Source organism: Miniopterus schreibersii (genome assembly GCF_964146895.1).
Source record: "Miniopterus schreibersii genome assembly, chromosome: 12".
NCBI lineage: Eukaryota > Metazoa > Chordata > Mammalia > Chiroptera > Miniopteridae > Miniopterus > Miniopterus schreibersii.
Window position 1 is genome coordinate 48,722,740 of NC_138112.1, and position 14,601 is coordinate 48,737,340.

Genomic DNA, 14,601 nt, shown 5'->3' on the forward strand with positions numbered 1-14,601 from the left:
TCTCTCCAAGAGGGAGTTGGAGAGAAGACTGTGTTTAAGCCCTTGCCTTTAGTATTAGACATTGGTCGCAACAGTGCTGAGGAAGCTTCTCTGGCCAGGCTGAAGGAATCCTGCAGCACCACTAAGTGGGTTGCGTGAGGTTCACGTGCCCCTCTGGTCTGGCGGCTACCAGGGTTGTAAAGAAACTGACCTGAGCAGCTTTGAAAACTGTCTCCAGTCTGTGTGCCTGGAGTCCATGTACTTAAAACAAAACAAAACTGGTTTCAATTACCCTAACACATTTGAACGCTCAAGATTGACACCTTGACAAATTATAGGAAATTGTAAACATTTTCCCAGGCCCAATTATCAGGCCTTTTTCTGAAGATTACAGAGAAGACTTAGGTGGCAAACCTCCCCAGGGAAGGTTTACAATCACAGTAGGGTGACAGGAGCTGGGATCAGCAGGCCGAGTATGCTCCCTGAGTACCTGCTGGCATAGGGACCAGACCACCAACGTCTCCCTAACTCAGATCCGAACTAAGATGCTGGGAACAGAGGGACCTGGGGCCAGTGTTGGCCCTCATGGAGGGAGAGAGGAAGAAATGCTTATTTATCTGTGATAGACAGTATTTTCATTTACAAAGTATTTTGGTTACTGTCAAGGAAGTTTAAGGCTTGTTGCCAGAAAAACCAAGCTTTCCCCTCCCCAAAGGAGATTAAATGCTCTCCCTAAACCCTTAAAAAAATAACAAAATAAAAGTATTTTCTTCAAAGGCACCCTGTCTGCAATATTTCACATGAGACTTTTCCCTCTTGCTGTGGTTTGTCAGTTGGTGGGGGGCGGGCCTTGTAAGCTGGTCTTTTTGAGCCAAGATGTGCAGTCTGCAGGGCCTGATCCGTTAGTGGGCCATAAAATCTGTTCAGGGCTCTGTGATCAGCACATATCAGAGTTTATTGTACATAGTAAGAGTATGTTTTGATATTTTTCAGTTTGACATATGGATATTTTGGTATTTATTGGGTGTGATGTAAAATGTCATTCTTACTATGTGTAGTAATCAAAAACTTATTAAAGTCATTATTTTAAAAATTATCTTTGGCTAAACAAGGCCCAGTTATGTTGCCATGGCTTACCATTCTCAGCAAAATGTCATGTTTAAATACATATAAATAAAGCTCTAAAAGTAGCCATTTTAGATTGGTTTTGAACCTAGTCTTTTTGAGGGGCCTTCTGATTTGATTTCTACTTTGTTGATTACATTTTCCAAAAAAAAAAAAAAAAGATTTAATATAACGTATTTCTTGGTTTAATGGAACAGTGTTTCCCCAACTTTAGTCTTTCACAAACTTTCTGCATGATCTTTGCCAAATCTGTGAACCACTTGTGTTTTTGTTTGTTTCATATTTTGTTTAAATCAACTCAAATTTTGTCTACATTTAATATTCATGAAACTGCACATTTATAGACGGGCTATTTATCTTTTCTAATATGCAATAAAATAAATATATAACTTTTAAAATATAAAAATGCTCACCCATGTGCCATCTAAAACAAACTCACCTACTTCGGAGGCCACATCCCAGTGTTGGGGAAATACTGATGTTCAGAACACTCTTTTGTGCTTTTCTCCTTTCTTCCTCTAAATTCCTTTGCTCTAACAAAGTTCCTGTACATGAGAAAAGAAACAAGCTGTTAGTTATCAAGGAGACAAGTGCTCTTAATTTTAAAGAACTCACCCTACCCTCTCTTTCCCTTGCTTGTTTTCATAAAATACTCGCATTTCTGAATTCACTAGCAACTCGTTCAAGGTTAACTATTCCTTGACCAGTTGTCTCTATTTATTAGTAACCATCTTAAGAGAACTGTGGAGGGGACTGTTTGAAGATAGAGGCACCTGAGTGTCACAGCTCAGGGTAATGGTAGAACTTAGTGAATGAGGGCTGCATTCATGGGCCCAGTCAGACAGGATTGCCTGTGGCCCAGCCTCAGAGGGCCTCGTGGAGACTCACTGAGATTTGGATAGAAATAGAGCTGAAAAGACTCTAGAGGAACAGCTTATCCTATTACAAGTGAGGCGCTGAGGGGCAAAATGGCATATCTAGGGTCACACCATTTGTTGGTGACGAAGTTTGAGGCTTGGTAAGGAAACTCCCACGCTATGAATCTCAGAACCCTGGTATTAAAAATGACTGCTTTCCAAAGAAAGAGGAGCGGGCCTCAAACAGCTCCTTCAGCCAGGACCTGAGGCCTCTGGTATGATAGCCTTAAGAATGACAGAGCTGTGTCAGGTTAACCTGGACAAGACCACTTGTGACCGGAAGCCCCCTTCACTGTTAAGGGGGTTTCTGGCCACGACATAAGTGCAGAGTATTGCTGATCTGATGTTCAGGTACCCTGGAGCCTTGTAGTCCTGCTTCAGGACCTTCTGTTCTAGAAACCCAAGTTCATGGTCATCTCCAGGTGCTACCCTTTATAGCTGCAATGAGTGTCCTTGAACTGCCCACATGATTTCATAACCAGGGGAGCCCAGGCTAATGGCCAAGTGGAAGCTCTGAAGCTCTGAGTCCGGATCCTGAGTTTTGTTTCCTTGAGTTTAGGCTGAAAAGTTTTAACAAAACCCTAATGAATAATCACAAATCTTGTGTCTCCATTGCCTTAATTGTGACTTGCAAATGTCAAAACTACCAACCAGCAATTCAGAAACCATTTATAGTTAATCCTTCAACAGTACAGGTTTGAACTATGTGGTCCACCAATATGTAGATTTCCCCCCCAATAAAGACCATAAATGTATTTTCTCTTCCTTATTATTTTCTTAATAACATTTTCTTTTCTCTAGCTTATTTTATTGTGAGAGCACAGTATATAATACATATAACTATAAAACATGTTTTAATTGACTTTGTTATCGATAAGGCTTCCAGTCAACGGTAAACTACTAGTAGTTAAGATTTTGGGGAGTCAAAGCTATACATGATTTTCAACTGTGTGGGGGTTGGCACCCCTAATCCCCACATTGTTCAAGGGTTAACTATATGACCACTTCCTAGCTCTGGCAGGCTTTGGGACACAAAGATGAATCAGCAAGGCGCTATCCTGGAGGAACCCACAGACCAGTGGACTTACATATCAACCATAGCGTGACAAACTCGAGCCACCTCCTCTGTGAAGGTTTCCCAAACGCTCTGGAAAGAATGAGTGGATCTCTTGGGTCTTGCACAACCCTTACAGCCCTTACGTGTTTTCCGCGCTGTTTTGAGATATGTTGCCCCTTTGGACAGTGAGTTCATAGAGGGCAGCAGCTGTATTTTATGCAACTCTGTATTTCCAGGGCCTGATGTAAGTAGATTGCCTTCCAGAATCCTTATATGGGGAGGCATGGACAGTACCCTAGAAAAACCCAGCGTAGGGAACAGTTCCATGTGACGCAACAGACGGTTCATTCAGCTGGAGGGTCTCAGACAGTGTGACGGAGGTGAAGGCACTGAGCTGGGGTTTGAGAGGCAAGTAGGAGTTTCTGGGAGCTGTCTCGGCAGGGCCTGAGGAGGACTGAGTGTCTGTTCTGCCTACATTGTATGAGCCCTTCCCCCCCACCTTGCAGCTTTCCTGAGGGAGACAGACATCTTCAGTTAGTCTGTCCCTTTCACTGAGATGCATCAAGCGTCTGTTTAACTCTGGGTCAGTCCTTAGCTAGTTAGTTGTTCATTTCCAGTTGTTGTATGTTAATGTTAAAAAGACACAGAGATACTGGGTAGGGGCATTTCTCATGAAAACCATTTCAGACAAGCTTTCTAAGAGTTTCAAGGAATATGTGGGAGTGAGAAGTCCCAGTGATTCATGCACATATGGTCAGTGGGGAATATGCCTAAAACTTAAAACTTCTTTAGGAAAGAGGGATATGCCTCTGAATGTAAGGTTGTCATTCCTGTAAAGACTATTGCAACCTGCCCCCAAAGTTCCCTTTTCCTGAACATTTTTTTCTTTTTAATATACTTTTTTATTGATTTCAGAGAGGAAAGGAGAGGGAGAGAGAGATAGAAACATCAGTGACGAGCCATTGATCGACTGCCTTCTGCACGCCCCTACTGGCAGTTGAGCCCACAACCTAGGCATGTGCCCTGACCAGGAATGGAACTGTGATCTCCTGGTTCATGGGTCGATGCTCAACCACTGAGTCACGCCAGCTGAGCCTGAACACTTATTTTCTAACAAATAATAAAATGTATTCATTAATGACATTGTCATTTGTTCCTCCCTTCTAGAATGTAAGCTCCAGGAAGGCAGGGATCTTTGTCAGATGTATCCCAAGTACCTACAACAATGTCTGTCATATACTAGGTGCTCATTGAATGAATTACTATTGATATGAATGAATATATCGAATGAGTGAATCAATGAATGCTCTGCCCCAGATTTGAACCCAGGTAAAGAGAAAGACAGTTGTCCTAACAGAAATGGAACTGGGCATTAGAAGGTCTAACATTAGAATTTCCTCCAGAGAGCCTGCCTGTGGAGTACAGGCTGCCTCCTTCCCAGTGACTGGCCTGGCTCAGGCCTCACCTCGGATACCATAAACACACCTAAGCAATAGAAGAGGTGATGTCTGAAAAGCACTCATTCAAGTGGCTGTTGTTGAAATGTATTCTTCATCAAAGGAGACAACCGTGACGCATTCCCAAAGGAGCACTGTGTCAGGAGCCCTGGGCTCAAATCCCAGTCATGTCAATTTCTAGCTGCATGATTTAGGGTCCGTCATTAGCCCTCCCTGAGCCTCAGTTTCCTCACTCATAAAGTTGGGCAGTCATCCCCACTTCACCACGTGCCTAGCACTATACCCCCTGACACCCCGGAGGGCCTCCGGAAGCAGCGTCAGGCCTGTGGAAGGCCTCGGAAAGGCTGGCAGTGCGGGTGGGTCCCAGGAGCCTGCTTCCGAGCCAGTCTCCGACCCTCCCCAGGAAAAGATCCGGCAATGCCCCGTGAGTGAGTTTTGTTAGGGAGGATTGTGCAGCACCCCACCCCCACCTCCACCCAAACCCAAATCCCCAGTAAGTCAGGAAGATGTATGTGTTTTAAAACATTGGGAGGTCTGCTTTGGATCACCCTGGAGCTGCGGCTTCCCTGCGCAGCTGAGAGCGAGGGGAGGCCGCTCCTCTGCCCTTGCTCCCCACCCCCCGCGCGGCGCGTGTCCCACACAGGGGCTGCCTTCACTCGGCTTTGGCGGCCGTTGACGTTTAAATCATAAAAAGCCGCTCTGTATACAGTTTACTCTGTTGCTAGAAGGCAGCGGAACATAGGTATTAAAAGAGAGAGAGAGAGAAAAGAAAGAGGAGAAGACGCAGCCGTTAATCCCGCCAGGCTTCTGGGCACCGGAGCAGTTACGGATGACAAAAGTTAATTAGAAACATGAGCAGTTTAACTGAAAACACTTGTGACAATTGGAAGGACAGCTTCTCCGGTAGGAGAATTTTTCACAGGGACTTGTTTCGGGAGAAAGTGGCTGCTGCTAGGTAAGTCATGTCATTGTGACTTTGCAAACAGGGATGTATGTGCGCTGTGGGGGTGAAGCGCCGCATCCCGTCTGCTCCCTGCACCAGGCGGGCACATGAGGGGTGCGGGCGGGCATGGGCTCAGCCGCGACCAGCCCTCCCTGCTGCCTTAGCTCTGGCAGCCACCCTTGCGGAGCAGGGACAGCCACATGGCTCTGAGTGCTCCCTACAAGGGCTCCACAGTTTTCATGTCTGTGATATGGGCCGCCTCGGTGGCGAGCATAACTCTAGTTGAGAACCCGCCCTTCCCAGAATAAATTCCAGTTCCAGTTTGGAAATACGTTGAGGCTTTTCTGAGAAGAGTCTGGCCGAGGAAATACTCCCTGAGCGCCAAGGGGAAGCCTTGACTTTGAGATAACCTGCGTGTTTTCTTGCTACAGTGAAGCCCTGTGCAGTTTATACTTCTAAGCTGAAAAGTCTTTCTTATTTTAAGTCTAGTCTGAGTCGTGTTTGTGACTCTTTAAAAGTGCCAACGTAGGAAACACTGATCCGATTTGATAGGACGTAGCAACTTCTGTGGGTAATTATTCTTCTGTGAAGATTATACTTGGTTTCCCTTCTTTTCCTGCCCCCCACCCAAATATATTTATTGATTTTTAGAGAGAGGAAGGGAGAGGGAAAGAGAGGGAAACATCGATTGGCTGCCCCCTGCATGCCCCCTACCAGGGATCAAGTCCACAACCCGGGCATGTGCTCTGACCAGGGATCGAACCGGCAACTCTGATGCGCAGGAGGATGCCCAACTAATTGAGCCACACCGACCAGGGCCCCCCTGTTCCTGTTGCTTTTTTTTTTTTTATCCTGTTCTGTTTTAATGTCTGTGCTTCATTGTTTTCCTAAAGTTGGATAATGCTCAGTTGTTTCCCATAACCTTGAAATGGTGCTGTGGGCTTGAAACAGTAGATATTTCCTACAGCTTTTCTACACCACCACGGTGGTGGTGCAGGTGTGTGTGTGTTTCTCCGTAAATGTAAGTGCCTAATTGTGCTTTGTGCACATTTGATGTTGCGCTCAGCGTGCCTTTGCACAGCATACACCAGAATGTGAACTGTGCGTGATGGAGAGAGGAGGGGTGGGATTTCACATGAAGCGCACGTGACGCACGGAGCAGGTAGTGGAGCTCTAAGGTGCTCGGGGGGGAGTGATGGGAAGTCACCATGGCTCACCCTCCCTCGCCTTCAGCGCAGGTCCCCAGGTGTAATTCAGGCTTCCTTCTTGTCCCCATCTCTGCAGAGCCATTGGCAAGCCCGGCCTCCTCGCACCCCGGAATGAGCGAAAATGCATCTGCTTCCTTGGAGAGCGGCGGCAGCTCCACCCTTGCTAACTGCGGTGTCTCCTCGGCCATCCCCCAGCCCGGTGCTGCCACTAAGCCCTGGCGCAGCAAGTCCATCAGCGTGAAGCACAGCGCGACGTCGTCCATGCTCTCGGTCAAGCAGCCCGTGCCCGAGAACCCCAGGCCCAGCCCCGAAGCCTTGAAGCCAGCGCCCAACAATCAGAAGTCCATGCTGGAGAAACTAAAACTTTTCAACAGCAAAGGGGGTTCCAAGGCGGGTGAGGGCCCGGGGTCGCGGGACACAAGCTGCGAGCGGCTGGAGATCCTGTCCAGCGTCGAAGAGAGCGAAGAGATGGAGGCCACCGGTCGCACGTTCTCCGCGGCGGGCCCAGCGTCCAGCAGCCCCAAGATCGCACTCAAGGGCATCGCCCAGAGAACGTTCAGCCGGGCGCTGACCACCAAGAAGAGTTCCCCGAAAGGCAGCGACAAGGAAAGGGAGAAAAGCAAGGACCTTGCCAAGAGAGCCTCTGTGACAGAGAGACCGGACCTCAGAGAGGGGCCCAGAGAAGACCCCAGTGGGGCAGCGGTGACCGAGATGCCAAAAAAGTCCTCCAAGATTGCCAGCTTCATCCCCAAAGGGGGCAAGCTCAGCAGTGCCAAGAAGGAGACCCCTGCCCCCTCCCTCAGTGGAATTCCAAAACCAGGGATGAAGAGCATGCCCGGGAAGTCCCCAAGTGCCCCTGCCCCCTCCAAGGAGGGGGAGCGGAGCCGGGGTGGGAAGCCGAGCTCAGGGCTCCCCCAGCAGAAGCCCCAGCTGGACGGCAGACACTCCAGTTCCTCCTCCAGCCTGGCGTCCTCGGAAGGAAAAGGCCCAGGAGGGACCACCCTGAACCACAGCATCAGCAGCCAGACTGTCAGCGGGTCCGTCGGGACCACCCAGACCACAGGAAGCAACACCGTCAGTGTTCAGCTACCTCAGCCCCAGCAGCAATACAGCCACCCCAACACTGCGACGGTCGCGCCTTTCCTATACAGGTAGGAGCAGCCACCACCTGCCCTTCCTGGGCTGTGGGACAAAGGAGCCCTTCTGGTGGCTTCTAGGTGATGAGGGCAGGAACCAGGACTGCCCTGGGGGAACGTTTAGGCCAACAGCTAAAATCCCAGTGATAAACTCCTAGCAGAGGTATGCACAGTGTGCTTGAGGGAGCAGTTAATACAGCGGGGCTTGGGGAGGGTGGGAAAAAGCCAAAGAGAGGAGGTCGAATCTGAGCTGACCCAGGATGAGTAGGAGTTCATCAGGCCTGGGGGGGACTTGAGGGCATTTCAGCAGCAGCAGCGGGAGCAGAGGCGGGAAAGATGGTTTGGTGTCACTCGACAGTATCCAGCATCAGTCCTAACCCATCCTGAACATACTTTAAAAATGAAAACACAGAAGCCACCCTGCTGAGTAGCAGACGTCTTCTCATAGAGGTGTGGTCTTGAACTTCCAGATCCTCACAGCTCCTCACCACAGCGCACGCATTAAGTATGTTTCCCATCCCTGCTGTGTGCTGGGATGTTAGAGGGGAGAGCAGGAAGAGGGAGGAGGGGAGTGGTAGGAGGAACCAGTTCTAGAAGAACAAAAGAGCCCAGGTTGTATTGAGACAAGCCTGGGTGTTTACATCTCACTGTCCTTCTGTCTGTTATCTGTCCCTCAGTCGCTCTGTCTCTGAGAGCAGCACATCCACAGGAACACATGTGGAGCCAGGTGCTGCTTGCTCTGTGTGGTTCTGGCCTCCTGAGAGCCTCTGGCTGCTCAGCCCCCACCGCATACCTCTGCAGGATGCAGACACTGGCTAGGGTGCTACTAGATGCGTGTGGATGAGTCCCCCAGCAGGTGGCAGCTCCCCTAGCTCCCCTAGCACTGATCTTAAGGAAGCCCCAGAGCTTTGCTCACAGGAGTCAGCTTGGCCCTGTGCTGCAGGCGTGTAGTGTCCTTGACCACACTGCACAGTTGAATGATAAAACTGATACCTCTCCATAGCAAAAGGGGACAAGGATTGAACCATTGAATGTCATATTCTAGGCTTTCAGTTTACAGCTTCCACCCAAAGTACATACACATACACAGCTGTACACACACACCCATGCGCCCATAGGTGTGGACAAACATCAACAGTCACATGTAAGTGTGAGCACAAGTACACATTTGTATATAAAATGCCAGTGCGCATATGCACACACTAGTTACACAGCCGTTCCTATGCTTAGCCTCGTGCCCATCACACTCCCTCCCTGCCGGAGTTGTGTTCTAGGAGGTTGTTACCTCTCCTGCCAACAGCTGATGGCAAGGCTGACTGGAGTGTTTTCAGAGCGAAGCCAGCCAGTGCGGGAACGTCAGGCCTCGAGGGTCACGCCCGAACTTTCTCACTGGGAACCAGTCATCTTTTTATTAAGTCACGTCATCAGCTCAGCTCACAGTCCCTAGAGGGTGCCAAGGCTTAGATAACCGCTCAGCGCGCGTCTGCACGCACGGCTGTAAGGCAACTGTTCTCTGAACAATTTTCAAAATTAAAATATATGACAGTCTTTGATCACCATCAATCCCACTCCCCCCCCTTTTTTGGTCTGGAATCATTTAAAAGTTTATAAATACCTAACCTTTTTGAAAATTTTCAAGCTTTTTAAATTTTGTTTTGTTTTTGTTAATCCTTACCCAAGGATATTTTTTTCATTGATTTTTAGGGAGGGAGGGAGGGGAGTGAGTGGTTGGGGGCCAGAGAGAGAGAAACATTGATGTGAGAGACATCAATTGGTTGCCTCCCACATATGCCCGGACCAGGGTTGGGAATTGAACCTGCAACCCAGGTATGTGCACAGATGGACGCTCCAACCACTGAGAAACACCAGCCAGGGCAAAAATTTCAAGCTTTTTTATGAGAGGAAAAACCCTTAATGGTAAAGAGCAATTTCTGACAAGTCGGAGGAAGGAGAAAATGCCGCGTGTATCTATCAAGCCCCATGTCTGATGTCCTCCTGGCCCCTCAAGGTGCCTTTGCTCTTTAGGTGAGGGAGGGAAGAGGCTAGGAAGAAGAGCACTGAGATGGGAGCCAGGACTCCTGGCCTCTGTCCTTTATGCAGCTCCATGTGTGGTCCTGGGACCTGGCTGCAGGCACCGCTGCTGAGTGTGCAGAGACCCAGCTAAGCGCTTTTCGTGCCTCCGCTCATTTCGTCATTCCCCATTTCTGTGAGCTGCCTACCTTTTTTGAAATCCCCATTGTATAGCTGAGCAAAGCTGAGGCTTAGAGGAATTAGGTAACTGGCTCTCAGTCACAGAGCTAGTAGCCAGAAGAGCTAGTGTTTAACCCCAAGGCCAAGTCCAGAGATAATGTTGTTGGCCACCGCAGTGTCTTGGCTCTGTAGATCGCTGCGTAACTCTGAGCCTGATTGTCTCCATCTCTAAAGTGAAGAGACTGGACTAGATCAAAGACGTTTTTAAAATGGCATAGACTTCCTTTGTGCCCTAAAACGCGCTCTCAAGTTTATGGCTCACTGTACATAACCTACAGTGCTCTCCCAGATCTTCTCCATGCTAGTGATTTTACCAAGGGATAAAAGGAAGATAAATCATTTTAGAAATCACTCAGAATGAGTTATATTGATCAATTTAGAAGTAACAGTGGATGCCTCTATCACTCTTTGTCTCATTCCACATGTGGTTTTTGTAGCAGCCAGGAGAGGTCTCTGTTGTTCCCACTGTACAGATAGGGGCCCTGAGGTTCAGAGGTGAAGGGACTCAGCTGTGCATGGCTATCAAGTTATTGACTCCAGACCTCCAGGCTCCAAGTCTGATGCTCCTTCCACTGCCCAGCATCTTTCTAGGCTTAAAATGTTCTCATTTATCCATTCAGCGCATTTATCCTGCCTCGAGTGCCTGCTCAGTGTGTGAACTTAAGCAGATCATGTTCTTATGCGTGCATGTCGAAAGAGCGGGTCTTTGCCTGCAGAGCTCTCCGTGTAGTTGAGGGAAGATTCATGAATTACATCACAGTGTAACAAGCAGGCATCTGGAGAATCAGGAGAGGGCTGTAGAGACCCACAGAGGTGGTGTGATCAGCTCACCGAGTCAGGGAAGCTTCCAGGTGAAGGCGGCATGGGAACTTCATCTTAAAGGTGGATTAGGAGCAAACTAAGGCAGAAAGATGAGCGGGGCCTTTAGGCAGAGGTCACAGTAACTACAGAGAACACCACTAAGGGCATGGCATGATCCGGGTCAATGGAGGGGAACTACATGTGGGTGGGGCAGAGGGCAGGGCTGTGTGTACAGGGCAGGAGTGGCAGGGACTGGGCCGGGAGTGAAGGAAGACTTCCATGATGTAGGGCGTCTCCTCCCACAATAAGTTTAGAGCTTATTCTGTGGGAAATGGGAAACCAGTGGAGACCTTTAATCAGGGGGTGATGTGGTCACATCAGTATCGAAAGATCAGTGGAGGATGGTGTGGTAAGTGGACCAGACCTAGGAACAGTCTAGAACAGAGGTGATAACCTGATTGGGCCCCAAAAGGTAGTATAAGTGGGAGTCTCAGGATGAGGGGTCTGTGGCAGAGGGAACTCCACGCCTCTAGAGGGAGCCGCCACCACTTGGCACCAGCAGGTGGAGCTCATTCAATCTAGACTTTCTTATTTTTACTGGGGAAGGCAGAAATCCAGCTATTTCTTGTGAAGTCTCCCAATTTTTAAATGTTGAAACTAATTCAAAAGCTTCAAAATATGCATACCAATAAGAATAAAATCCGTGGGCTGGTTTCTACACCTGGCTGTCATTTACAGCCCCTAGGGTGGAGGCAGCGTACCTGCTTACAAAGCACTCGTAGGGCCTTGGCAGAGACGATGAGAGCTTGGACACTGGCCAGTGAATGGAGAGGACCACTGAGAATATGAAAATCCTTTAAAGAGAGAGATGACCAGAAATGGGGACTGATGGCTCGAGGCCAAAGGGAGGGAGAATAGATGGACAACTTGAGGTGTACCAGCACATCCCCCACATTTAAGACAGCTCTCATTCTTGGCAAACGCTTTCTTCATAGGCAGTGAAATCGGGTTGAATTAGCTCAGGATGCTGATGAATTAATAATGTTACACCCAGGGTTATGCGTCTGAGTGCAGTTATCCATTTGCATGCCATGCCTAGATGAACAGAGGTAGTTGTGGCAAGAACACATTGCATGAAGCAGTTGCCCCTATTTGCTTTGACAAATAAGCGCATGGGGAAGGTTTGGGGAAGTACACATTTCAGTCAAGTGTTGAAATAATGATCAGTGAGACCTTTCATGTCAGCAGATCTGAGCTCTGAATCAGAGACCTGGAGGGCAAACACACCTGCTTGGCACGAAGTCCTGACTGGTGTTACAGTCACCTTTTCAAAGGAGCCATGCCAGGAGGATTGGGAGGGTCGAGGGGTGGGGGCTGTCAGTGGAGTCATCTTATGCTTGATTGCTGGTGTTGCTGGTTACTTAGAAGTTGCTGTTTGGCTTTGGCTGAATGGTTCAACCCCCCCGTACTCTCCGGCATTTTCCTGGCTAGACCTGGCGCCCTGATGGGGATGCAGAGGAGCATTCCCCAGTGCAGGAGCTCAGACCCTCCATTTGGGTGATGAATATTTCATCTTTTACAGTTTGGTGGCTCTCTCTGTTTCCAGGACATTGCTCCCTATGTGCTAATGAATTATTTAGTGTCAGTCTGCTGGCCTGCTCCATTCTAAAGCTTCTTGCTGAAGGAGGGATGGGAGGTGCTGTGGGAAGACCACAGTGGGCCAGAAGTGGGAGTTACCGCTCGTGACAAGTGTCTCTGCTTTGGTTTGTATGTGAAGGTCCCAGACAGACACCGAAGGGAATGTTACTGCCGAGTCCAGCTCCGCGGGGGTGAGCATGGAGCCCGGACACTACTCCAAGAGCGGACAGCCTGCGCTGGAAGAGCTCACTGGTGAGTATGGAGCCCCAGAATCCTGGGTCTGCTGGCGATGCAGCCTCCTGTGGAACCACCTGCTGGAAGGGCACAAATCCAGCAGGATCTGAAGTTGGTTTGCTGTGGCATTGATTGATGAGCTAAACAAACTTAGTATTTTTCTTATCACTTTTCTTCTCTTTTTCCTGTTCTGTCTCTCACACAAGCTATCCCTTCCTCCCCAGAACTGTAAATAAGTCTCTTACCTGTTTGCGAAATCATCTTTTAAGATACATTCCATTCCATTCGTGAAGGGGCACTGGGCTGCGCTGACACTCAACTTTGAATCACCTTGTTTACTCTTCAGATAAAGTCGCTTTCCAGCAAGAGTTGAAACTCAAAATACTGACTTTTTTTTTTCTTTCCTCTATGGGGGCACCAATTGAACATTCTTCTCAGTATCTCTATTAATTGGAAAGATTACAGCAGGCTGCTTTTACCAAAACCAAAATAAATAAATAAATTTGATTTATAGCCTCCCGTGATGATTTAAGGGGCATTATAGGAAAACGTAGACTCCGCAGTTGTCATATAGTTAATTCCACAAATACTTACCTGTTAGTGCTACACCGTCCCTTTCTTCATTTAAAGAGGGAAAGTTAGCGTCTGAGTAAGGATCCCCCGCAGTGCAGTCCCAGTTGCCACCATCTCTTCCCAGTTGTCTCTCTTCCCCACTCCCCATCTCCGTGCTCCAGCAACTTCTGATCAGGGAAGCGAGTGGTAAACCACACAGTGAGCAGTAGCTGAGTTATTCCTCTCCTATCTTACCACTTCCAGAGTTGGGCTGGAAACTGAATCTGAGTTTAAAATTTATTTATTAGATTCACTATCCATGACCACATCATTTAAATAGCCGCACTACAGCTGCGGCATTGGTCTGCTGTCCATATGATCGAATCTTACTCCTCTCGCCATTAGCTCTGAGCATTAATTTCAGAGGATCTGAGTGATTTAACGATTTCCTTTTGGTTTCACTGACTGGGCACAGTGATGGAGCGGAGAGTTTTCAAGCCCTTTGTGAGTGATCCATCTTACAGTGGTTCAGGGCCCCACATTTGGGATGGATTTTGCTTCCTCTCCAGGGTTTGTAGCTCCCTTGCATAGGAGGGCATGGATACAGCACAGGAAAAGAGCCAAGAGAAGGGTGTGGAGTTCAGATGCCTGCTCAGGTCTCTACACACATTCCAGATCGTGTTCTTATGTGCACACATCAAAAGAGCGAGGCCAGTGCCTCAGAGCCCGGGTGAATCAGATGTGTGTCCCGCGAAGCAGTGTGGATTCATGTCAGGCACGGAGGCTCAGCTAAATTCACATTTGAAAAGCAAAAGCAGCCGCCAGAGAACATTCCACATAACACTTCAATTTCAGAGCGACAGATTGCAGCCTGTGATCTTCCACTCATTTTTCATTTTCTGCCCATGTCTCCTCTGCATCAGGACTGTAAAACCAACTAAGAGCTCAGAAAGCCTGAGATGCTGTCAGCTGCCTTGGGGAACAGACCTGTGCAGCCAATGATGCCTGATCAAGCACTCTTCCCTGTTAAGTCAGATGGTGTTGGCGACTAATTAACATTTCTTAATCGGTTGACTTGCCTTTACATTCAAGCAGAACTCACACCTGTGACTGTGTGGTGGGTGGTTTTATGGAGACGCTTCATAGAGGCTTGGGGCTGAATGTAACTTATCCATAACTGATCCCTTGAAATGAAAATGAATGGTGTGTATATTTAGAAATGGACATTTATAAGGTTATTTGATCATTTGCTTAGTTCGCCCTGTGCTTATGCAAATAGGTGGATTTTCCCACGGTGCTTTGCC

At 48.3% G+C, this 14,601-nt stretch overlaps 1 protein-coding gene across 1 annotated transcript in view; it reads left to right on the forward strand.

Moving 5' to 3' along the window:
• NAV2 (neuron navigator 2) overlaps positions 1-14,601 on the forward strand; it is a 342,947-nt gene that overhangs the window by 192,213 nt on the left and 136,133 nt on the right. The window contains exons 8-9 of the mRNA XM_081154569.1: positions 6,763-7,837; positions 12,651-12,763. Of these exons, the coding sequence (XP_081010695.1) occupies positions 6,763-7,837; positions 12,651-12,763 (1,188 nt within the window). The remainder of the gene's footprint in view (positions 1-6,762; positions 7,838-12,650; positions 12,764-14,601) is intronic.